The following is a 24,799-nucleotide window of genomic DNA, read 5'->3' on the forward strand; positions in this document are numbered from 1 at the left end:
CTGGGCACAGTACACGTTGGAGGTTTTTCACTCAGAGTTCATGGTTCCTGCAGCCTATAATGTAAACCATCAGTCCAACTCTTTATTCAAATGCTTTTCATTATTGAAGACCCATTCAATAACAACTTGCTCCATGAAATCTGATACCCAAAGTGCAAAGAAATCTCTCACCATTTAGCTCCACTGAACCAAATCTGTTGCTTCAGAGCACTATAGATTTACACACACACACACACACACACACACACACACACACATTTTCTTCTTCCTTAACAGTAAGAATAATCTATAGAGTCTATAATCTTTAAAGCTGGAAGGTAATTAAAGGTATGTTGTTGTCTTCTGAATTTAGGAAAGAGGATAGCTTTTTACAGCTCTATTTTCTCAAATAGTATAAGAGAGACCAAAGGGAATTTCTAATTCAGGGATGCTATAATTCAATATTACAGCACATCAAATTGATAGCATTTATGCAAAGGTTAAAAATGAAAATTTCAAATAAAAAATAGCCAAATAGAAGCATGCTTAAAAACAAATAACAAACATAAGAGGCCAAATATTAAATTACTCTTACCATAAGGTAACATCTATATACAATGTACTATTAAGGGCAAGGCTTATAAAAGAAAGTGGAAAATGCAAGGTTCATTCCCAAGGAGGGAGCCTTTTCTTTTCTGATTTTTGTAATCATTGCTAACATTTGTGGAATAATTTAAATTTTACACACACACACACACACACACACAGGTGGGCACTTCTTACTCTTAGAAACTAGGTCGCACTAACTTCTTTTATCATAGATCTACCAGACTGCTAAATCAAGCCAACGTGGTTGACAGGATAGAGATGCACTTCAATCAAATAGGAGATAAAGCCTACTGTGGACGTAATGGGGAATAAGGGAGCATCGCTACTATATAGATGAATGCTGCTACAAGTTTACAGAAAATTGATGTTAACAAGTTTACCCCACCCTTTAGGGCCTCTGCTCACAGGCTCATGTTCTTATTATTATCAGCTGCTGAAACATTTAGAAGGCACAATCGAATCCAAAATAACACAAAGCTGGCAGATAATAAAGACACTGACAAAATGAGGTAAGGACCCAAATTTAACAAGACACAGCATGGATAATTATCAAGTTCTTCATTGGCTTCAACCAGCAAGTGTCCAGGATTAGAGCAGCAATGCTGAACAACAGCTCCTATAAAACCAACTAGGAGAGAGTTTAAGCTCAAAAATAGTCTTTGTCATGTTGTGGCAAAAAGATGGTGAACTCAAAATTATTCTGTCCATCAAAGCCCACTTCAAAGTACCATCGTTTTCTTCCTTTTATGGTACTGGGATTGAACCCAGGGTCACTTTATCACTGAGCTACATCATCAATTTAAAAATTTGAGACAGTTTTGCTAAGCTGCTGAGGCTGGCCTTGAACTTGGAATCATCCTACCTCAGCCTCCCAAGTAGCTGGGATTACAGGTGTGCACCACCACACCTGGTCATCAAAGTACAATAACTTTCAAAACACCTACCTTGTTTCCAAATTTTGCAAATCCAAAATTTCTCATAAAATGTCACTAGAAAACCATGTTTGTGAACTAAATTCAACTGTATTTTACTTTTAATTGTTTTACATAATTAAGCTTTGCCTTCTTAACTCATCTCTCAAAGCAAAAATCATGCTTAACATAAAAATTGGCACATGCAGTTCAATAAATCTTTGCTGAATTAAATTATGTAATACTGGTAAAATGTAAAACAAAATAAAAACCCTCAAGTATAGAATAAGGTTTCAAAAATACACAGAATGTTTCTGATATGTTAAAACACATAGGTTCTAACAATGTCAGCATTTATTCCTGCATATAAGAGAAGTACAATAGCTGGAGCTGTGTTGAAAACTCTAGTACTGTCTAACGAAATAGGTATTTTTAAAATATTAGTTTACTGCCAAAAAATACAAAAGGATGGGGCAAAAAAGAGATTGACAGGTTAGAAGAAATTCTGCAAAATGAAGCAACTTACTGGTTACATGACAAGAAAGTAAAAACAGCATTTCTGATATCCTAAGTAGTCCATTAAAGGGAACTTTTATGAGTAAAAAAAAAAAAATGGTAATAGAAGCACACCTTTAGAAAAGTAGATTTTAAAAGTAAAATGGGGCATTTTCTTGGGATTATTTCCCCAGACAAAATGATTTTTGAGATGATTATTTCCTACAAAATTTCTCATCTGACTACACGAAATTCTATTCATTTATGAAAGGATTTCTTATTTTAAAAATCTGTATAGACAAGAACTGTTTAAAAGAGACTAAGTTAACTCATTTTGCCAAATAAAAAAGACCAAAATTTAACTTATGTTGATTCTTGGAGAATTAAAAGGAAAAGTCAGCAAAGTCTGAAGCCATCTCAGAAGATCTCTGAATAGCCAGACAGGAAGAAAAAGGCCTGGAATGTCTTCATTGCTTTTTCCAGTTGGAGGTGTTGATTTAGATGGAAGAAGAAAAACACAAATCAACAGCTATTTGATGAACCTTGGACTCTAGTCTAAGCAAGAGGACTCCTCACCCACCAATTCAAGAAAGGGAAAAAAAAATCGAAATCAAATCTAAACAGCTTCTTTATAATGCAGTGGATGTGGCAGCCAGTTGCTTTCACGGAAATGTGTTAAGAAAGCTCATCATCAGATGATGGTAGAGACAGGATACTAACCGGTATGCATAGTGGACACCTAGACAGTAACTAAATGAGCTCTCGCTGTAGGTACAGCGGGATCTGTAACTAGTTAAGGCAAGGTAAAGGCATATTTTGCTCCAAAAGGAGAAACAGGACAAATAACCTTGAGGGTTAAAACAGGTATCTCTTCCGGGAAAGTGGCAGAATGGAGTCTGATGACCAGGAGATAAGTGCCAGGACAGACAGAACAGGATGACAAATGGTATCTTGAGGTATTGTCCTAGGGAGGCCAGGTCATAGGCAGGGTCCAGGTGGTGATTTTCTAATAGAAATGAGAAAGGGGATGCAGAAGGGTGACTCAACAGGGGTGACTCATCAGTGCTGGGAATTTCAATCTGATAAATGCCAACAGCTGATTCTGTCTTCATGCGTTATGCTCAAAATTTGTCTTCTCAAAAAACAAAAGAACAAATGACAAGTTGAAATGGATAATGTAGAAGTGATGGCAATTTGTAGAGGAAATGTGTTCCCATTATTTTGGGAGGAAATACATGTTCCCATTATCTTGAGAAAAAGGGCAGGCACAGAAGGAAGGATCATTTCAAACATGTAAAGGGAAAGGAAAAAAAAAAAACAAAACGAAAACAAAACCCAACAGGGTTAAAGGTAACAAACCCTCAGGAGAGTCTGAAAAAAATTCAATCATGAATGACCCCTATGACATAAAAAAGGAGAGAGAGCCTCCCTCTACCTTCTATTTTAAGAGGACACACAGAGTAGATGAAAAGGGACACCAATTAAGGGTGGATTACTAGTAGTGTGCCCAGAATGTTCAGGACCAGAACAAGCTGAGCCTACCAAAACAAATGAGCAGAAGACAACACAAAGGGCTTTTTTTTTTTTTTTCATTACTTCTGAAATAAGGAAGCAGGCCTACAAGTTGGAGACATTGGTGTAATATCAACAAAGGACAGCAAGAAAGCAAAGGTTCTCAATAACTAACTATTACCTCCATTCTCTCCAGTAAGGATGACGTTCAAGACAACTGGGAAGTTAATGAGCAAGTATGTGGTCTTCTGAAATGAGTTTTAAGTCCTCCAGGGCCTTCTAGAATTATATCTCACAGTGGTATATAACTGGTAACTTGTTACCAGTTATATGGCTACAATTCATAACTACAGGTAAAGGTAATTAACAACAGAACTTTTTTTCAGGATAAAAACTGGATTCCATAAACTGCAGACTAGAAAACCATATGCTAATTTTCTGAAGAAACATTATGGACAACATGGATTTTCTTAAAAAAATAGTTATACTAACCGAAGCTTTTTTTTTTCCCCCTAGTACAACTGTTAAGATGGCTATTAGGGGAATGTTACAGATCTTAATTTCACCAAAACATCTGATTTACAGCTTACTGAGTCTACTTCTCACCAGTCAAGAAAAGGGATCAGGCATGGTGATGCACATCTGTAATCCCAGCAACCTGGGAGGCTAAAGGAGGATTACATGTTTGAGGTCACCCTCAGCAACTTAAACCCTGTCTCAAAAGTAAAAAAAAAAAAAAAAATGGCTCAGTGGTAAAACATCCCCGAGTTCAATTCCCAGTACAAAAAAAAGAGACACATGAAAAAGGAATCAATGTTAAGATTAAAATATTTCCTATCATTAATTTTTTCCTTTACTATTGTTTTTGTTTATTATATATGTAATTTAAGAAAAATTGTATAGACTCAGATTACTGGTACATATATACAGAAGTTTATGAGACTATAATTTCTATAGCTTAGGCAATCCACAAAATTTGGATTCTGCTTTTTGGGGAATAGAGGAGGAAGATATAACAGCTTTAACAATAGAAATGGGGCTATCTGAACTTATGATGCAATTGCTAAACTCTTATGTGGGAGGTAACAGTGTGTCTGTTCTGTACTGACTGTATTATCTATAAGGTGGCTTCTTTCTTAAGAGGGATATTGATCAAATAAAGCATATGTAAAGGACAGCAACTGGAATGGTGAAAAGGTTCACAAGTCATGAAAACAGCTGAAGAATCTTGAGTTTTCTCCTGGATGTAAAGGAAAAAATCAACTCCCTTAAAATGAAGAAGAGAGTAGAATAGAGACAAACTATACCCTGGTTAGAAACTAGTAGGAGATACACTTAATGCTCAATATAGGAAAGACATCCTCTAGTCACTCAAATAGGGTGGTATGGCATCTGCCAGGGTCAGAAATACTGGAGAAAAACCCTTCTTTAAGAATTTGAAGGAATCAGGATTCCTTGATTTTAACTCTATTTCTGCTTTCTTAAAAATGCCCTTAATTAAAATGTAAAATAATGTCTGGGAATAGCCAAGATAGGTGTTCCTCAAACTAATTTATGGATTCCATGAGAAGCTGATAGGTATGTTGTACTCAAATTGGGTTGTGAAATATTGTATTGTACATCATATTTGGAGACTTGATTCATTTGCCTTAAGTAGTCTTGCAGTTACTCAATCTATGTGTCTTGTTTAACCCAATTGCTTCTAAAGTGCTCCTATGGATGCTCATTTTGTCTCATAGGAATCTTACTTTGATGCAAGCCTAAATTTCTTTTTTTTTGGCGGGGGGTGGGCAGTGCTTAGATTTCTGTTTTCAGAAATTAATCGGAAAAAAAGCTTGCTGAAAAGAAATTAACCATGCACTGACTCAAAGGACCAAGAGCTAGAGGAAAACTAGTAATTTGGTCCATTCTCTCACCTTCCTTTCTTTTCTCTTCACCACTGAAACAGTTCATGATCTCCAGAGAAAAAGATCTACTGTATCCCAGGAACTGTTCTTCTGAGATCCCTAAGGCAGCTTATCCCAAAAATCAGAAATGGGTTTGACATAATGATTCGCAGTGAAATAATAAAAAAGAAAAAAAAAATCTAATGATTTTCTTTTTCAGAAAGGACCCAGTATTCACAACAGCCCCTTAGTGTTATGAGGAGAAGAATGTTGCCATTTTTCTTTGATTCTTTTCAGAATGACTTTGGTTACCCATATTGATTGATATGTTTGTTCACTTGAAAAAAAATGCTGCATGTAAGAGCAGTTTAATCCTCATTTACCAGACCTTTCATTATTAAAGGGAACAAAAGATCCTATTTGTAGCAAATGAAAAGATCTTAATAGTCACATATTCCCCTCCCTCAAGATTTTAATACTTAAGACCCCTGGCTTTCAAAAATCTCAATTTCTTAGTAAATTAGAAGATTATCTAGCTTCTAAATTCCTTTAGAACTTAGGATCTAGAGGATTTCACTGTTGATCAGGGAATCTCTCATGGTCTTTCCCTTTCCTTTCTTACCAAGAACATCACTGGTGGCCATGATGTCGCATGTGTACATAGCTGCCATCAAGCGCTGAGGTTTCACTTGCAGTGAGTATCGACATGCTTCTTTCATGGTGGCAATTAGCTGTCCTGAGAAAGGTCCATAGCAGTCAGTGATTGAAGAGTCTCCTTTCGGGGAAGTCCTCTTCTCAAAAGGCTCTAAGCAGACACCTTGTACCTCTTGGTTTTCCTCTCCAATAGGATGAATCTTATCTTCTTCCTGTCTCTCTCCTAGCAGATCAATTTGTTCTTGATTTTGCTTATCACTTGCTCCTTGTTCCTCAAATTTACTTAGGTCCCATTTTTCCAGAACAAAACAGACACCCATGAGGGGCTCCTCACACATGGGGCCAGAGAGGGTTGCTAACTGAAAACCACTCACAATGCTATTGCCCAAATCTCGGTATCTACTGGCTTCTTTTGAAGATCTGCCAGTTGGGCCTATCCATACAGAGTTCTGAAAATCTTCACTTTTATTAACTAGTATGTTAGGCCCACATTTTCTTGGGCCAAATGACCAGATTTGATCAACAGTATTCCTCCATTTTCTCCCTGTTAAATGTTGCTCTAGTTTTCCTTTGAATTCCCAAATTTTCTCTTGGGTCTTCTGATGAATCATCTGAGTATTTTTGCCCTCATTCAAAGAGGATGTCAACAGCTCCATGGAACGAATCAAATCACTATTTTCTTCCAGAATCTGAGTGACTTCTTCTGGAAGGGGCACAGCTCGAACACTGAGGGTGGCAAGTTTATTGGGAGTTGTCATAGTGATTAACCCATCAGAGTCAACTTGGATTCCTTCAGGGATTTTGCTTTGATCTTCTTTTGTTTGGTGTATGACTGCAACTTTTTGTTGTTTGCCTATTTCTTCATTGACCATGTCAACTTTAGGGGGTTTTGTGATTGTTTCTCTGAATGGAATAATGGGTTCTGATACACTGATATGAATCTTTGCAAACCTACAAATTCAAGAGAGATAACATAAGTTTATAATCAAAATGGCATCAAAGCTTCATATTACGCAATGAAAATTGTGCAAACAAAACAGAAACATAAAATTTATTTTACTGCACAGGATCTGTAATTTACATTATATCACAATTCAAAAACTACTTTCATGTCAGATTGAAAAGACTACCTCTAATGGGAACATACCTTCAAGGGAGTTCTTCACTTGTAATGGAATTTCACTGCTTTGTTTATTCTTGAGAAAAATAAATCATCTATTTAGATAGGTATGTTTGAGTGGAAAATATATGTTTTAATAGCATTTGACCATATAAAGTCTTTAAAACAAAATCTGCCAATCTGAGAGTCAGAAGAATAAAAGCCCAATGATTATAGCTCTAAAGAAAGAGAATCAGAGACTTTCAGGATCACTAGTCAAATCCTTATGACAGATTTTGCTTTGATAATTAGGCTCAGAGTAAGGCCAGCATGACACAGGAATATGTCAAGAGCAAGACTTTCCAAATGATCAGCAATGGTGAAAATTTTCTATCTTCATTGTGATTTCTGAATACTTCAGATGTGGCTAGTAAAACTTAGGAAAGGAATGCTTTATTTAAATAGTCACACATAGGTACTAAGCATGTGAAACATGGTTAGTGTGACTGAAGAACTGGAAATTAAATTTTATGACTTCAATTTTATTTTAAATAGCTTTGTATAGCACAGGTCTTGAGCCCCACAATAGCACCAAGTTCAAAAAGTCTTTTTCCTCACATGATGTCAAGTTTAGTTTCATGCTGGCTTTTTTTTTTTTTTTTTTCAAGTGAATTATAAATCCACACAAGACAGAGTCTAGAAACTGACATGGTTTGATTCTGATTACAATGAAAACCAGAAGTCTTTTTCTCTTACTTCTGCCAGTTAATACACTAAAGTTTTGGTCTGGGTACATCTGCTATTAGAAATGTGGGTGGAAACATGTATAAATGTATGTGTATGCATGTACACATATACATTAATATGGGCTTCTAGGATCCTGGAGAACTACTTTTCCCTGGGAAATATTATTCAATAAGGAAACTTAACATTGAGAATTTCTGACATGCTTACATTTGATTCTAGATTTCTTTCTGCCTTCATATTTTGTAGTTGTGGGGTAGGTACCTAATATATTCGATTTTATGTCTTTGAATAAATCTGAAAACTCAATAAATGGATGGTTTTCTGAAAATAATGATATCCAATTTTATTTCAGAACATAGAACCTGAATTAGACAACAACAAATGAAAGAAAATAAAAATGTGAAAAACGGGTTATTTCCAATAGAAAGATTTGGCCACTAAGTTTTTTTCACTTTCAAGGATTAACTCATTTCAATGCTACAGATATTGCTGCAGAATTCACAAGGTGAATTCTTATTTTGTAAAGGGGAAAATCATAAGATAGAGGAGGCATCTTCTTCAACTGGCTAGTAAATGGAGAAGCTAGGATCCAAATCTAATTCTGACTTCATAATCCACACTCAGCCATTGTGTGAATGTCTACCTGACATTGTACTAATCTAAAAGGACTTTGATATTCAAACTTGACACCTTACATAGACAAAACTATAATTAAATCTTACCAAAGAATTTGAATATAGATGCCAAGATAAAATAACAAATGAAAAATAAAAAATAGGTGTATGTATATATTTTTTTAAATTAATTTTTCTTTGGTACTGGGAATTAAAATCTGGGGTATTCTACCACTGAGGTACATCCTCAGCCTATTATTATTATTATTTTTTTTTTTAATTTTAAGGCAGTCTAACTAAGTTGCTTAGGGCCTTGCTAAGTTGCCAAACTTGCTATCCTCCTGCCTCAGTTTCCCTAGTTGCTGGGATTATAGGTGTGTGCCACCAGACGCATTCTATTTTGGACCATTGCTTGCTATGTAGGAGGTGTTATGTCAAGTGTTGCACATGCATTACTTCTTTAGGAGGTCCTAATACTATCCTTATTTTGTAAAGGGGAAAATCATAAGATAGAGGAGGCATCTTCTTCAACTGGCTAGTAAATGGAGAAGCTAGGATCCAAATCTAATTCTGACTTCATAATCCACACTCAGCCATTGTGCTCTACTGAAAAACTGAATTAAACAGCATATTAAAAAATTTGCAACAAAGTAATTTTTATCATAAGATATATAAAAATTAATTCCTACTAGATCCTTTAATACCACATTAAAAATGTCAAATTAAACAATTTATGTAATCATCTTTGAGAAATGCCAAATTAGCATTCAATAAAATTCAATACCTATTCTTTTTTTTTTAATCATTGAGGTAACGATTTATCGATGAATAGAAACAGGAACAGAATTCTGAATAGAAACAGGAACAGAATTCACCCAATACCTATTCTTGACTTAAAAAAAAAAAAAAACACTTGGAAATCTTAGAAAAGGGGAAAGTTTTAAAATTATCATTATTTACAGAATATATATTCGTATACTTAGCACATTCAAGAAAACCAACAGCAAAGCTTTAAAGTTTGAGGGAAAAATATATCTATGACATTGTCCTCTTGTATTATAAAGTCAGAAAAACTAAGAGCCACTTAAGTCCTTCAAATTTCTGAGGTTCTAAGATGTCTTCTAAAGTAATCACTTATATGATTAACACACGGAAGTGTGGGCCTGTTTCAGGAGCAGAGGGTCTTTAAATCCCAGCAAAGCAGAGCCTATCATCACTTCAAAATAAGTGAAGCAGATTCAGACTCCATCATGAAAACTTCCTGTGGCTTCCTGTCCTACCTGCTCATTAATACCTTGAGATCTGATGCTAAGGGCTCTGACAGTTTCTCTGGTCTGGAGATGACAGGTGGTATTCACAGTCTCCCACTGCTGTACGTAAACCATTCCTAAAAATCTGTGTGGAAGCTGTAAAAAGAAGCTAAAAGGCAGGCTCTGTCCCATGACAAACAAACAAACAAACAAAAATTCTAGAATTTTATACATGTTACTAATATAACTGAGAATTTAGTAGCCATGTAGAATGGTCCAAAAACCAAAAATCTACTGACCTATGATCACTTGTCTCAAAGTGAACATACATGTAAACTATGACCCATATAAAAAATACAGAACATATCTAGTTCTCAGAAGTACCACTCCCTCCCAGTGCCTTTGCCTAATCCCATAAAGGTCACTACTATCTTAAATTTTATTGGTATCTTCTGCCCTTTTTCTTGTTTTTATCACCTAAACATGAAACTCCTATATGATACAGCTACTGCTTTCTGAACTTTACACAAATAAAAATCAATATTTTTTGTAATTATCTTTTTTGGGTCAATATTATATCATGAGATTCATCTCTTATGCAGCTATAATCTTCTTTCTGAGATTATTCTATAAAATTCCATTGTATGACTATAGCATAATTTATTTATTTATTTACTTATCATTTGAGTTGTTTCCAACTTTTGGCTGTTAAAAATCTTATTTCTATGAGTACTTTTATTGACGTGCATTTGCCCAGCTTTGTGTGTGCATATACAGAATAGATATGGGAGATCTGCCCAGCCATACAACTTTAGCAGATCATACCAAACCATATTCCAACATACTATATCAACTCTCACCCACACTAGTAGCATAGGTGAATTTTCATTGCTCCTCATCTTTGCCATTGCTTGATAATGTGACTTAAAAATTTCACTCTCTCTGTGAATATACATATACATCTCACTTTGATTTTAATTTGTATTTCATCTATTATGAATAAGTCTAATACCTTTTCTTATGTTTATTAGCCATTAGATCTCCTTGAAGTACTTATGCAACTCTTTTAACTATTTTCAAGTGGTTTGCAGCTTATCTAATTTTATTTTAGAAATTCTTTACGAGGACACATGTCCCTTAGTTTGTTATGGGTATCACAAAGGTCTTCTCTGACCTTTGGCTTGTCTTCTTCTTCTCTTCATAGGGTTTGTTGATGATCAAATCTTTACTTGACAATTAGTCTTTTAATATTGGATTTAAGAAGCTTTTCCTACCCTGAGGTCTTGAAGATACTGTTTCATAGTATCTTGTAGACAATGGCAAAGTTTTGATTTTCACATTTTAATTTATAATCGACCTGAAATAAATTTCTGAGGATGGCATGAAGTTTCATTTTTTTCTATACAGTACACTGCTGTATGTAAGCCATTCCTAAAAACGTGTGTGGAAGCTGTAAAAAGAAGCTTATCCAAGTTGCCAGCATCATTTATTGAAAAATCTGTCCTTTTCTCATTGTTCTGCAATGCCACCCAGTTCCGGATTCTCTATTAAAGTCCACTGATCTATTTGTTTATTCTTGCATCAATCTAATGTAGTCTTAATTACTGTAACTTTTAAAACGAGACTTTATTTCCAGTACACCAAGAGCTCCCACCTTGTTCTACTACTTTCAAGGTGTTTTGGTTATTTTGGGCCCTTTGCATTTCCATTGAAATTTTACAATCCACAAACATACATAAACATAAACTCACTGGAATCCACCAGGATTGCTTTGAATCTATAATTAGTTTGGGGAGGATGGACTTCATTATATTGCTGAATTTTTCAAGCCACGAAGATGGCATGTACTCCTTTTGTGTGTATGTATATGTGTGTGTTTTGCATACAGGATTTATAAATGAGTAAATTTTATTCCTAAATATTTGATATTTTTGTTGTGACTATAAAATATTAAAATAGTTTTCATTTTCTGCATATATCTACTACATTGAAATAAAATAGATTTTTCATATTAAACTTTAATTCTGCAACCATGTTAAACTTATTACTAATCTTAATAATGTCTATAAATTCTTTTGGATTTTTAATCCATATCATCTGCAAATGACAGTTTTTAGTTTTCCCTGTTCAATTTTCAATATCTTAAATTTTTTATTCTTTTCTTTAATGCTGCCCCAAACCTCCAGAAAACTATTAAATAGAATCCGTAATAGTAGGTCCTTTACTTATTACTGATTGCAAAGGACAGCTTTCAAAAATCTCATAAGTAAGTATATGTTTGCTAGGATTATTTTGAAGACAACTGGTATTAGCTTAAGCAAGTTCTATTTTATTCTTGGTATGCTAAGATTTGATCATGCATGAGGTGATTTCACTCATTTTTTTTCCTGTTAATCTGATGAATTTACATTGACTGAAATATTTAATGTTATTCAAACTTTAATTCCTTTGATAGTTACAGGACTATAATTTTCTATTTCTTCTTGGTAAGATTTTTCTAGGAATTTGTTCATTTCCTTTAAATTTACTGGCATGAGACAGCTAATGACATTCTCTTATGTTTCTTTGTCCAGGACAAAGTATCTAGTACCCAATCACTAAGGTGCCTTCAACTTCCACATGACAATGGGTATTAAAGGATGCAATGTCAACACCACTTGATGCAGCTTTCCCAGAGTTCAAAGACAATACTTTCTGTGTCATATACATAAAACACAGCCTGCATTTGCCCCGTGGGTCTGTCCATCATCCCCTCACTTACCTGCACTTGCTCTAGCTGACTTCTCTGCTGACACTCATGTATGTGGGACAGGGATATTTCTCTCTCCTTGGTTACCTTTCTGAGTTCTGACAGGTAACACTGAGTTTGAGGTCATTCTTTCATCATATGAAGCCACAATGCAAAAGAAACTTTTGTTTGGGATGGCAGGTGGGAGGCAGCAATTTCAGAAATTGAAATTTTAGGGAAAGCACATAAGGAATAGTTCACAATTTGTGTGGTGTCGTCTTGTTAGAGCAGAAGATACTTTTTACAAAAGTAGAAATGTTATTGCTTTTATTGTTCCCATTCAATGTAACTCTAAATTATTTTTAGGTATTTGGATATGAATATTTTTTAGAAGGATTACATAGATTGGTTTTTGACCTTTATATTTATTTAAAATATTTTAATACCATGTTCAGGGCACATTTCTAGAAAATGAATTTCTCTTACTTTTCCTCTCCCAAGATTAAAAAGTATCCACAGTTAAAATCATGAAATAAAAATGAAAAAAAAAGATACAAATATGTAATTCTGTTAAAATCAGTTTTGGGCATAAGGGTGGAGAAATTACTTAAAAATCTAATTCTAAAAACCAAAAAGCATGATTTTTAAAAAGGAGTTAGTAACCTGAGAAATGAAAAGTTATTTAATGTGGACTTTAATTTGGAGTAGAATAAAAAAAGGAAAAATAATTTAGTTTAAAGACACAAACAAAAAAATATTTCAAAGGCTTCTTAAAACCCTCTAAGAAGTTATTATTTAAACTACAAAATGCCTTTTGATTTACCTAATTAATATTATTCTCCAATGAACATTAAAACACTTAGAAAATCCAAGAAAATGGTGATAAAAGTGAAAGGGAAAGATTTACGTTCTGATTTTGTACTAATTATGGCTATAAAAATACTAAAAACAAGAAAAAGCCTACAACAACACCATTTTAAACTGAAGAATAGACATGACAACATTCCCTGATAAGAGAGCCCACAAAATCCCATAGGGATGATGCCACACAGGAGCTGCCTCAGTCTATCATGATTATTAGTTATTGTCAAACCACGACTATAAGACTGATTTTAAGGATTAAGTGAGATAAACAGAACTCTACATAGTGCAGTGACTGCTACATAATATTTAATATACAATCATATTGATTATTAATAAATAGTTATGATTATTATAGTTTCAGAATTTTTTTTAAAGTAACAAGGGTAATTACAGGACAATTCCCCATTTTTTCACTAGCATAGCACAGAAATATATATTAATAATGAATATCTTTTCTCTTCCAGGTTGGTAAAGTTTTCAAAAGATGATATATAATAAGCAAGGTTGGCAAAAGTATGACCAAAGAACACTTTCAAATGGTATCACTATTCTAGTGTAGACTTTTTGAGCAAGTAATAATACCTCCAGGGGTTTATCTTAACCCAATAATCAGAGCTGTGTCTACAGAGAGCTGTGTATATTGAATATGCATAAAGCTAAGTGTAGATTTATGAACTCAAATGCAACGGTGGTTATTTCTGCATTACAATCAAATGATTTTTCTTATTCTTTGGCATTTTCCTTACTGCTGAGATAAACACACATTATCAATGGAACAGAGAGGACAAATATTATTATATTACAAAGAGTGATTTGGTGTGCTCATTTAACATGCTTCACCTATCACCTTCAGAGAGAAATATCAAGACTTCCAGAAGTATACACTGTAGAGACCACAGCAAGAAGAAAAGAAGTATGCCCTAATCTCAGCTTACATTCAAAACAATTAAATTTTGTTTTGTTGCCCTGATAGTCTCTGCATGTGTATGTACGCTCACAGTAAAATATGCACACATATATATGAAAATACTTTATGATTCAAGCAGAAAATGCAAAATTATTCAAGTACAGGCAGTAAATGCCATTTTTCAGTTATTAAGAATTAAATTTATGATACAATAGCAGTTCATGTCTGAGTGGTAGGCCTTTTTCTCCAGAAATAAGCCATAGTCTAGTTTGATCAGTTTTAAGGAACACCAAAACATCCCATTGATTGTAGAGCTATCATTTCTCCATCTCTAACATTTTCATCTAACCTTTCTTTTAAGTCATCCAAGCATCTTTGAAGGTGGACCTCCCCCGCTGTGACTAAAACGTGTTCTCCAGTTTCCTGAATTAAAATCTGGACACAGGGATCAGCCTGGTTTAGCAGCTTCATTCCTTTCACAAGCTGAGGCATTTCACCTAGGTTAATAAAATGAAATACTGATTAAATGATATAAGGATTAATGCCATCTAAAGGTGATAGCCACAGTCACTGACAAGAAAATTATAATGAAACTCTTAGAGGAACATTTAACTTTTCTTCTAAATACTGCGGTGATGTGAAAAAAAAAAAAAAAAACTACCTTCTACTAATTTATTTATATAGACAGTTAACATGAGATACTCACAAGCTTATCATTAAAACTCCAAAACTGACCAATACCACTTCTTCAGATACTCAGCAGATATAAACTATTATTATGCTTGTAAATTCAACTAAATATTATTGTAAAAGTACATATTATACGCTTAGAAATGTAACAATACTTTCTCAAATAGTACATATAAAATAAACAAATAAGCAAAAGAAGCATTTAATACATTCAAGAAACTTTACCAGAGCTTCATATTAAAAATAACTACTTGTGAAACCACTAGGCAGAAATGTCGGTTTTAGGTATTCTACCTGGCTATTTTACTAAGGAACTACTGGAACTCTTGCCCTCATTTCTGCTTCTGTGTTTGGTGTACTACTGCTGCTTCCCTACAGTTCAGGGAACTGAGATTTCAGATGGGGACTGTGATATACATCTTGAATTCAGTTTCTTTCTCACTCCTTTTCATATATGTAGCTGTTACTCTTCATTCAAGGTAGGCCAGAGGAAGTCTCTTGCTGCTGCTTTGACTTTGAGGGCACTTTTATGTAGTACTGTTTCAATTCTACATTTGACCAAAATACTTAGCAATTCTTCAATGCATGGTTTTCAATGTGTGAAACATGTAAAACCTTAAGAACTTTCTGTAAGATTGTGGTTTTCAATATGCCTCACAAAAGTTTTATTAATTTGGGGGCAGGAAGAGAATATTAGAACTTCTATACCTGTTTATTTTTGAAATAAAGTTCTTCTAATAATAACTAACACTTTATAGCACTAACAATGTCTTGGCAAGCACTTTACCAATATGATTAACTATGAGGCAGGTATGATTAAATGGTTTCATTTTGTAGGTGAATAAACAAGTGCGAATATAAGAAATTTGTGCTCAAAGTCAAGAACAACCAAATGGTAGAACTTGGTTCTGAAGCCAGTTAGCCAGCTACAGAGTCCGGGCTCTATAGATGGCCGCCAGCATTCCATAGGTCAGATTACATGAGCCATGTCTGGGATGCATGCATCCTGAAGGATCCTGTATACAGGATCAAAAAAGTCATCTTTGTGTGTTCCTCTTAAGCACAATGCAGTTTTCCTTTGCTTAATTTTTTTTGGGGGGGCGGGGGGTGGTGCTGGAGATTGAACCCAGAGTCTTATGCATGCTAGGCAAGTGCTCTGCCACAGCCTAGCCCTTTTTTGCTTAATTAAGTAGACTTACAGATATTAGCTTAACCTTCAAAGAAGTTGAAACGTGGCTTAAAAAGATTCCTAGAAAGAGACCACTGGCAATATTAATAACCCAAGCACAATGGAACAACAATAATAATTAAGGCTAAGCTTTCTTTCAGCTATCAGTCAATCACAATACATACATACAAATGCACATGTGTGAGTGCACATGCACAAACCCCTGTCTCTTTAAGGTAAAGATAATAGTTTAACAGTGAGTGAAAAATATATTTTTAATGATATTTGAAGCAAGGAGACACATTTTCAAATTAGATATTGGAATATGTTTCCATTGATCGTCATTCTGTAACACAAAATAACAAACACTTCATATGTAAACCTCTTAAAATTTGGAAGGTGTGGGGTTGGGGTTGTGGCTCAGAGGTAGAGTCCTTGCCTACCATGCATGAGGCACTGGGTTCAATTCTCAGCACCACATAAAAATAAAAAAATAAAAATATTGTTATAACTAAAACTAAATATTAAAAAATATTTGGAAGGTGATTTTCCTACCTTGTTTAAAAAAAATTTCAAATGAATAGCTCATTAAAGACATAAAAATCAAACCCTCCTTCTTACTGACATTAGGAAAAGTAGAAAATTTTAACAGAAGCTTTGTATAAATGGTAAATGGCATTCTGAAACAATACCACAATTTAGTAAAAACAGCTGAGGGTCTATTTCTTCCATTGGGACACTATAACTTTGTGAGGTATCTTTTCCAGTGATGATAACCATTAAAACCAATGTTTTAACAAAGGGAACTTAGAAGCAGACCTCTGAATAGCCGTATCACAGAATGTTAAGGCAAGATTTTTACAAAAAATAAAGCAATAGAGTAACCAGCCTTCAAGATGGCCCTAATTTCCCTGGCCTCCTGATATTCAGGATCCTATATAGTTCTCTCCAACAGTGATTCAGGACTGGTTTGCACGACCAACAGAATTCTGGGCCAGTGATGATGGGATTCAAAGGTGAACTCTGCACTACTGGCTAAAGCCAGTCACCAAGCTATACTATGGCACTAAAGCAGTCCTGTGAAGGGGGCCCCTGGGGAGAGGAGGTCCTAGCCAGCAGTGACTTGGAAATATAGTTATACCTTCAGATGGCTGTAGCCCAAGGTGACTACAACCATTTGAGAGACTCAAAACTGAACTGTTTCCAAATTCCTGACCAAAGAACTATGAAAAAATGAATGATTGGTGTTCTTTCAGGTCACTAAATTTTGGAATAATGTGTTATCCAGTATTAGATGACTAATGTGATTACACATCACAATCACAAATAAATGATACATACGCCCTATGCATATGGGTATGTATATTTATATAGTATGTATCCAACAAAAACAAATAAAATTAGGATTATTTCATTTTAACTTCAACTTTTAAATAATTTCTATTTCTTGTGTCTTATAATTTACATGAAACACTAGCACAAAAACTTATGTACCTATATAAAACACAGGTATATAAAGTTCTCTCTCTCTCTTTAAAACTGCTATGGATAAAGAGTGAAAGATTTCTGGAAGCCAGTGACACTGATCTTAGATAGACAAGATTTCTTGAATTCCTCTTAAAGGTAAAGATTCAGAATTGTCTCTGAGGTAGAGTTTGAATCTGGACTTCACCATTTAATATCTGTATGATCTTAGACAAGTTAATTAACTTCTTTATGCCTCAGTTTCGCTCATGTGAGGATGAAGATAAAAACAGCATCTTAAATGCATTGGGCTGTTGAGAGGATTAAATGAGATACAAAAACCTCAGTATAGAGTGTGGCATACATCAAGGATCAATGGTAATGATAAAAATCATAATGTCTTTGGAACACTGGTGGTTCTCTGTATTGAGTTCTGAGTAGACCCTGGGCACGAAGCACAGACTGGCCATCATGGCCCAGAATTCGGGAAAAAGAAAAATAGAAAAACAAATGCTTATAATGTGCTTCTCCCTGAAAGAAGAGTAAAATGCTAAGACCTGGATTAGTCCGCCTAGTTTCTCATGATGAAAAAGAAGAAAGGCTCTGGGGATACATGTTCTATTCAAGTTGAATAACAATGGCTTCATCAAGGGCTCCTCAGGGGCAGTATTATTAGGGAGTCTTGCTACAGGATGTAACATTTCAATAATCATTAGACATGGAAACCATGGAAAAAAGAGCAATTGCCCTGAAGTAAAGATGAATATACGATTCTAGGGCAAAGAGAAAACAGAAAATAAAAAATCCTCTGAGGGTTGAGGATAGCACTAAGAAAAGTTTTCTGATATTCTTAATGTAGACTAAGATGTTGACATTATAGAAACACCAAGAAGACAGGTTGGTGAGTACAAAATTCAAACAATGAAATATGTAAATTGGGTACTTCAGTTACACAATCAAGATATGCTCGTAAATCCAGCAAAAGCAATATTTGATAGGAGAGAGGACCAACACTTCTTTTAAAATTATGAAGACAATTGTGTGGCCCTTCGTTAGTTTATTTTTTACAAAGTTCGGAAAAATAAATGAAATACATGAGAATATGCACTTTGGCCTTCAGATGGATAATCCTAGGTAATTCTCTTATTAGACTACCTCATTTCCGGACAAAGTAAGGAAAATTAACCTTACTGAGAGTCCGCGCTGGGACAGGAAATAAGCCTGTTACTAGGACCCTCATCTCACACAGCAAAGCTGCACAGAAGCTGTTTCTGCTGCCCTTTGGGGTTAGGCTTTTTCCCTGGCTTGGATAATAGAGCACAGAGTAGCACAAAACTATCAAATAGCCTTTTAAAAATTACAACTTTCTATTAAAATAGTATAGCTGAAATTATTCATTAGTCAAATATTCATTAGTCTTGTTTAAAGAAACTGAACTTTCTTGTACTATATGTGCTTCTTAGGATTGGATTCAAAACTATAAAGAAGAAGTGGACTTTACATGGAGAGGGTAAATTACAGAAGCAGTCAAAGCACCATCAGTCCACAGTGACAACCCAGAAAGAATTCCTGTCTCTGAAGCCCCAGGCAAAGGCTGTTTACTGTTTACTAGGACTGAGCTCAAAGGTCAGAGGTGCAGTCCTCCAAGCATCTTCTCTAGGGTTCCAGGAACCCTTCAAGGGCAAAAGATATGTCTTAGAACTTGAAGGGAAGATGAGTCTTTACAGGACACTAGCTCTGGGAAGTGAGGATAGGCAAGTACAGGCGCATTGCATACCTCAAACAGAAAACTATTCCTTTACACATTTGTTCTTTAGTTCCCTTAAAGCAAGGTATGAAGCTTCTTTACTACCACTACTGCAAACAGCAAAGTCACAGGCAGAAGGGGCCAGTGACAGTCACCAAAAGAGAAATACAAACATTAACAGGATTGGCCAGGCAAATAGGAAACACCCAAACCAAGGATCATTATCTTAGGGTCAGACATGGAAATCTTGTTGCCAGAAGAAAAGGGACAAGAAGGGATTTCTAAACAGATAGTTTAGATGGTAGATTGTGAACCAATGAGATTGGGATAAGATTCTAACTCAGAAGTAGTCAAATGAGCTTTGCTGAGCTACAACCCTATGCCAGGGTTATGGAAGATGCAGACATGAACCTATCATCAAGAAGAATATGGGCGCCCCCTCCCCCTGCGCCGGCAAAGTAGGGGGAACTGTGACCACCCACAGAGCAGGCCCAGAGGCCTGCTGAGGGGCAGAGCCGCCCCCCACCCCCCGCGCCTGCCAGGTAGGGGAACGGTGACCACCGACAGAAAAGGCCCAGTGGCCCGCGGCAGGACAGAGCTTCCAATCACTCCTGGAAGGTAGGCGGGCCTGCGACCCACCGGCAGAAGAGGAGCAGCGGCCTGCTGAGAGGCTGAGCCGCCCCCTCCCCCTGCGCCAGCAAGGTAGAGGGAACTGTGACCACCCACAGAACAGGCCCAGCGGCCTGCTGAGGGGCAGAGCCGCCCCCCACCCCCCGCGCCTGCCAGGTAGGCGGAACTGTGACCACCGACAGAAAAGGCCCAGTGGCCCGCGGAGGGGCAGAGCTTCCAATCACTCCTGCAAGGTAGGCGGGCCTGCGACCCACCGGCAGAAGAGGAGCAGCGGCCTGCTGAGAGGCAGAGCCGCCCCCTCCCCCCCGCGCCTGCAAGGTAGAAGGAACTGTGACCACCATCAGAACAGGCCAGACCTGCAACCGAGAGACAGAACAGGCCCAGTGGCCTGAGGAAGGGTAGAGCCGCCCGCCCCCCCCCCCCCCCCCCCCCGCGCCTGCAAGGTAGGCGGACCTGCAACCCACTGGCAGTACAGCCCCAGAGGCCTGCAGAGGGGCAATGCCGCTGCCTGCGCCTGCAAAGTAGGCAAAACTGCGACCACCAACAGAACAAGCCTAGCGGCCCGCAGAGGGACAGAGCCGCCGCCTGCGCCTGCAAGGTCGGCGGACCTGCTACCGATCGGCAGAGCAGGCCCAGCGGCCTGCTGGCGTGGTAGGCACATTGCCCCAATTGGAGGAGGGGCAGAGCCGCCGCCCGCGCCTGCGAGGGAGACTTTGCAACTATACAAGACCAATATAAATATATAGGGGGAAAATTCAATAGCACAACAGTTTCACCAAGTAGAAAGGAACGTGAACAGTATGAAGAGACAAGGAAAGAAAGGACCACAAGCATTGCAGGTCAACTCAACGTTAGAAGAGGTAATAGCTGCGGCAGATGGAATGTCAGATAAAGAATTCAGGATATACATGCTTCAGATGATCTGGAGTCTCAAGGAATACATCAGACAGCAAAATCAGACAATGAAAGATCACTTCAACAATGAATTACATAAACAAATCCAAGAAGCAAAAGATCAACTATACAGGGAGATAGAGGTTATAAAAAACAAACAAACAGAAATCCTAGAAATGCAGGAAGCAATAAACCAAATTAAAAACTCAATTGAGAATACTACCAGCAGAGTAGAACACTTAGAAGACAGAACATCAGACAATGAAGATAAAGTATTTCAACTTGAAAAGAACATAGACAGCTCAGCAAGACTGTTAAGAAACCATGAGCAGAACATCCAAGAAATATGGGATAACATCAAGAGACCAAATTTAAGAGTCATTGGGATACAGGAAGGGACAGAGTTTCAAACCAAAGGAATGAGCAATCTATTCAATGAAATAATACAAGAAAACTTCCCAGACTTGAAGAATGAGACAGAACCCCAAATCCTAGAAGCCTACAGGACGCCGAATGTGCAAAATCATAAGAGACCCACACCTAGACACATTATAATGAAGATGCCCAACATACAGAATAAGGAGAGAATTTTAAAAGCTACAAGAGAAAGGAAGCAGATCACATTTAGGGGTAAGCCAATCAGGATAACAGCTGATCTTTCAACACAGACTCTGAAAGCTAGAAGATCCTGGAATAACATATTTCAAACACTGAAAGAAAACGGGTTCCAACCAAGAATTGTGTTTCCAGCGAAATTAAGCTTCAGGATGGAAGATGAAATTAAAACCTTCCACGATAAACAAAAGTTAAAAGAATTTGCAGCTAGAAAACCATCTCTTCAAAACATCCTTGGCAAAACATTACAGGAAGAGGAAATGGAAAATAACAATGAAAACCAACAGTGGGAGGTAGGACAGTAAAGGGGGGAAAATAATCAAAGAGGAAAACAAACCATATTTAGTAACATAAATAAACAAATATGGCTGGAAGAACAACCCATATCTCAATAATAACCCTAAATGTTAATGGCTTAAACTCACCAATCAAGAGACACAGGCTAGTAGAATGGATCACAAAACAAGACCCAACAATATGCTGCCTACAGGAGACGCATTTGATAGGAAAAGACATACATAGGCTGAAGGTGAAAGGTTGGGAAAAATCATATCACTCATATGGACTTCGGAAACAAGCAGGAGTATCCATACTCATATCAAATAAAATAGATTTCAAGCCAAAGTTAATCAAAAGGGATAAAGAGGGACACTACATACTGCTCAAGGGAACCATACACCAACAAGACATAACAATCATAAATATATATGCCCCAAACAATGGTGCAGCTATGTTCATCAAACAAACTCTTCTCAAGTTCAAGAGTCTAATAGACCACCATACAATAATCATGGGAGACTTCAACACACCTCTATCACCACTGGACAGATCTTCCAAGCAAAAGTTGAATAAGGAAACTATAGAACTCAATAACACAATTAATAACCTAGACTTAATTGACATATATAGAATATACCACCCAACATCAAGCAGTTACACTTTTTTCTCAGCAGCACATGGATCCTTCTCAAAAATAGATCATATATTATGTCACAGGGCAACTCTTAGACAATATAAAGGAGTAGAGATAATACCATGCATCCTATCTGATCATAATGGAATGGAACTGAAAATCAACGATAAAAGAAGGAAGGAAAAAGCATACATCACTTGGAGAATGAACAATAGGTTACTGAATGATCAATGGGTTATCGAAGACATCAAGGAGGAAATTAAAAAATTCTTAGAGATTAATGAAAACACAGACACAACATATCGGAATCTATGGGACACATTGAAAGCAGTTCTAAGAGGAAAATTCATTGCTTGGAGTTCATTCCTTAAAAAAAGAAAAAAACCAACAAATAAATGATCTCATACTTCATCTCAAAATCCTAGAAAAAGAAGAGCAAAACAACAGCAAAAGAAGTAGAAGGCAAGAAATAATTAAAATCAGAGCTGAAATTAATGAAATCGAAACAAAAGAAACAATTGAAAAAATTGACAAAACTAAAAGTTGGTTCTTTGAAAAAATAAACAAAATCGACAGACCCTTAGCCATGCTAGCGAAGAGAAGAAGAGAGAGAACTCAAATTACTAGCATACGGGATGAAAAAGGCAATATCACAACAGACACTTCAGAAATACAGAAGATAATCAAAAATTATTTTGAATCCTTATACTCCAATAAATTAGAAGATAGTGAAGGCATAGATAAATTTCTTAAGTCATATGATCTGCCCAGATTGAGTCAGGAGGATATAGACAACCTAAACAGACCAATATCAATTGAGGAAATAGAAGAAACCATCAAAAGACTACCAACTAAGAAAAGCCCAGGACCGGATGGGTATACAGCAGTGTTTTACAAAACCTTTAAAGAGGAACTAATACCAATACTTTTCAAGCTACTTCGGGAAATAGAAAAAGAGGGAGAACTTCCAAATTCATTCTACGAGGCCAACATCACCCTGATACCTAAACCAGACAAAGACACTTCAAAGAAAGAAAACTACAGACCAATATCTCTAATGAACCTAGATGCAAAAATCCTCAATAAAATTCTGGTGACTCGGATACAAAAACATATCAAAAAAATTGTGCACCATGATCAAGTAGGATTCATCCCTGGGATGCAAGGCTGGTTCAATATACGGAAATCAATAAATGTTATTCACCACATCAATAGACTTAAAAATAAGAACCATATGATCGTCTTGATAGATGCAGAAAAAGCATTCAACAAAGTACAGCATCCCTTTATGTTCAAAACTCTAGAAAAACTAGGGATAACAGGAACATACCTCAATATTGTAAAAGCAATCTATGCTAAGCCTCAGGCTAGCATCATTCTGAATGGAGAAAAATTGAAGGCATTCCCTCTAAAATCTGGAACAAGACAGGGATGCCCTCTCTCACCACTTCTGTTCAACATAGTTCTCGAAACACTGGCCAGAGCAATTAGACAGACGAAAGAAATTAAAGGCATCAAAATAGGAAAAGAAGAACTTAAATTATCACTATTTGCAGATGACATGATTCTATACCTAGCAGACCCAAAAGGCTCTACAAAGAAACTATTAGAGCTAATAAATGAATTCAGCAAAGTGGCAGGATATAAAATCAACACGCATAAATCAAAGGCATTCCTGTATATCAGCGACAAATCCTCTGAAATGGAAATGAGGACAACCACTCCATTCACAATATCTTCAAAAAAAATAAAATACTTGGGAATCAACCTAACAAAAGAGGTGAAAGACTTATACAATGAAAACTACAGAACCCTAAAGAGAGAAATAGAAGAAGATCTTAGAAGATGGAAAAATATACCCTGTTCATGGATAGGCAGAACTAACATCATCAAAATGGCGATATTACCAAAAGTTCTCTATAGGTTTAATGCAATGCCAATCAAAATCCCAACGGCATTTCTTGTAGAAACAGAGAAAGCAATCATGAAATTCATATGGAAAAATAAAAGACCCAGAATAGCAAAAACAATGCTAAGCAGGAAGTGTGAATCAGGCGGTATAGCGATACCAGACTTCAAACTATACTACAGAGCAATAGTAACAAAAACAGCATGGTACTGGTACCAAAACAGGCGGGTGGACCAATGGTACAGAATAGAGGACACAGAAACCAATCCACAAAACTACAACTATCTTATATTTGATAAAGGGGCTAAAAGCATGCAATGGAGGAAGGATAGCATCTTCAACAAATGGTGCTGGGAAAACTGGAAATCCATATGCAACAAAATGAAACTGAATCCCTTTCTCTCGCCATGCACAAAAGTTAATTCAAAATGGATCAAGGAGCTTGATATCAAATCAGAGACACGCCGTCTGATAGAAGAAAAAGTTGGCTACGATCTACATACTGTGGGGTCCG

General features: G+C 36.3%; 1 protein-coding gene across 2 annotated transcripts in view; it reads right to left on the reverse strand.

Annotated features, from left to right (window-relative positions):
* Nucleotides 1–24,799, reverse strand: part of Efl1 (elongation factor like GTPase 1) — a 143,011-nt gene that overhangs the window by 14,495 nt on the left and 103,717 nt on the right. For both annotated transcript variants that reach the window (XM_071608574.1, XM_027921012.3), the window contains 2 exons: nt 14,605–14,752; nt 6,015–6,997 (listed from right to left, as the gene is read on the reverse strand). In XM_071608574.1, the coding sequence (XP_071464675.1) occupies nt 6,015–6,997; nt 14,605–14,752 (1,131 nt within the window). The remainder of the gene's footprint in view (nt 1–6,014; nt 6,998–14,604; nt 14,753–24,799) is intronic.

The sequence above is a fragment of the Marmota flaviventris genome, chromosome 2, assembly GCF_047511675.1.
Source record: "Marmota flaviventris isolate mMarFla1 chromosome 2, mMarFla1.hap1, whole genome shotgun sequence".
Classification (NCBI taxonomy): Eukaryota; Metazoa; Chordata; class Mammalia; order Rodentia; family Sciuridae; genus Marmota; species Marmota flaviventris.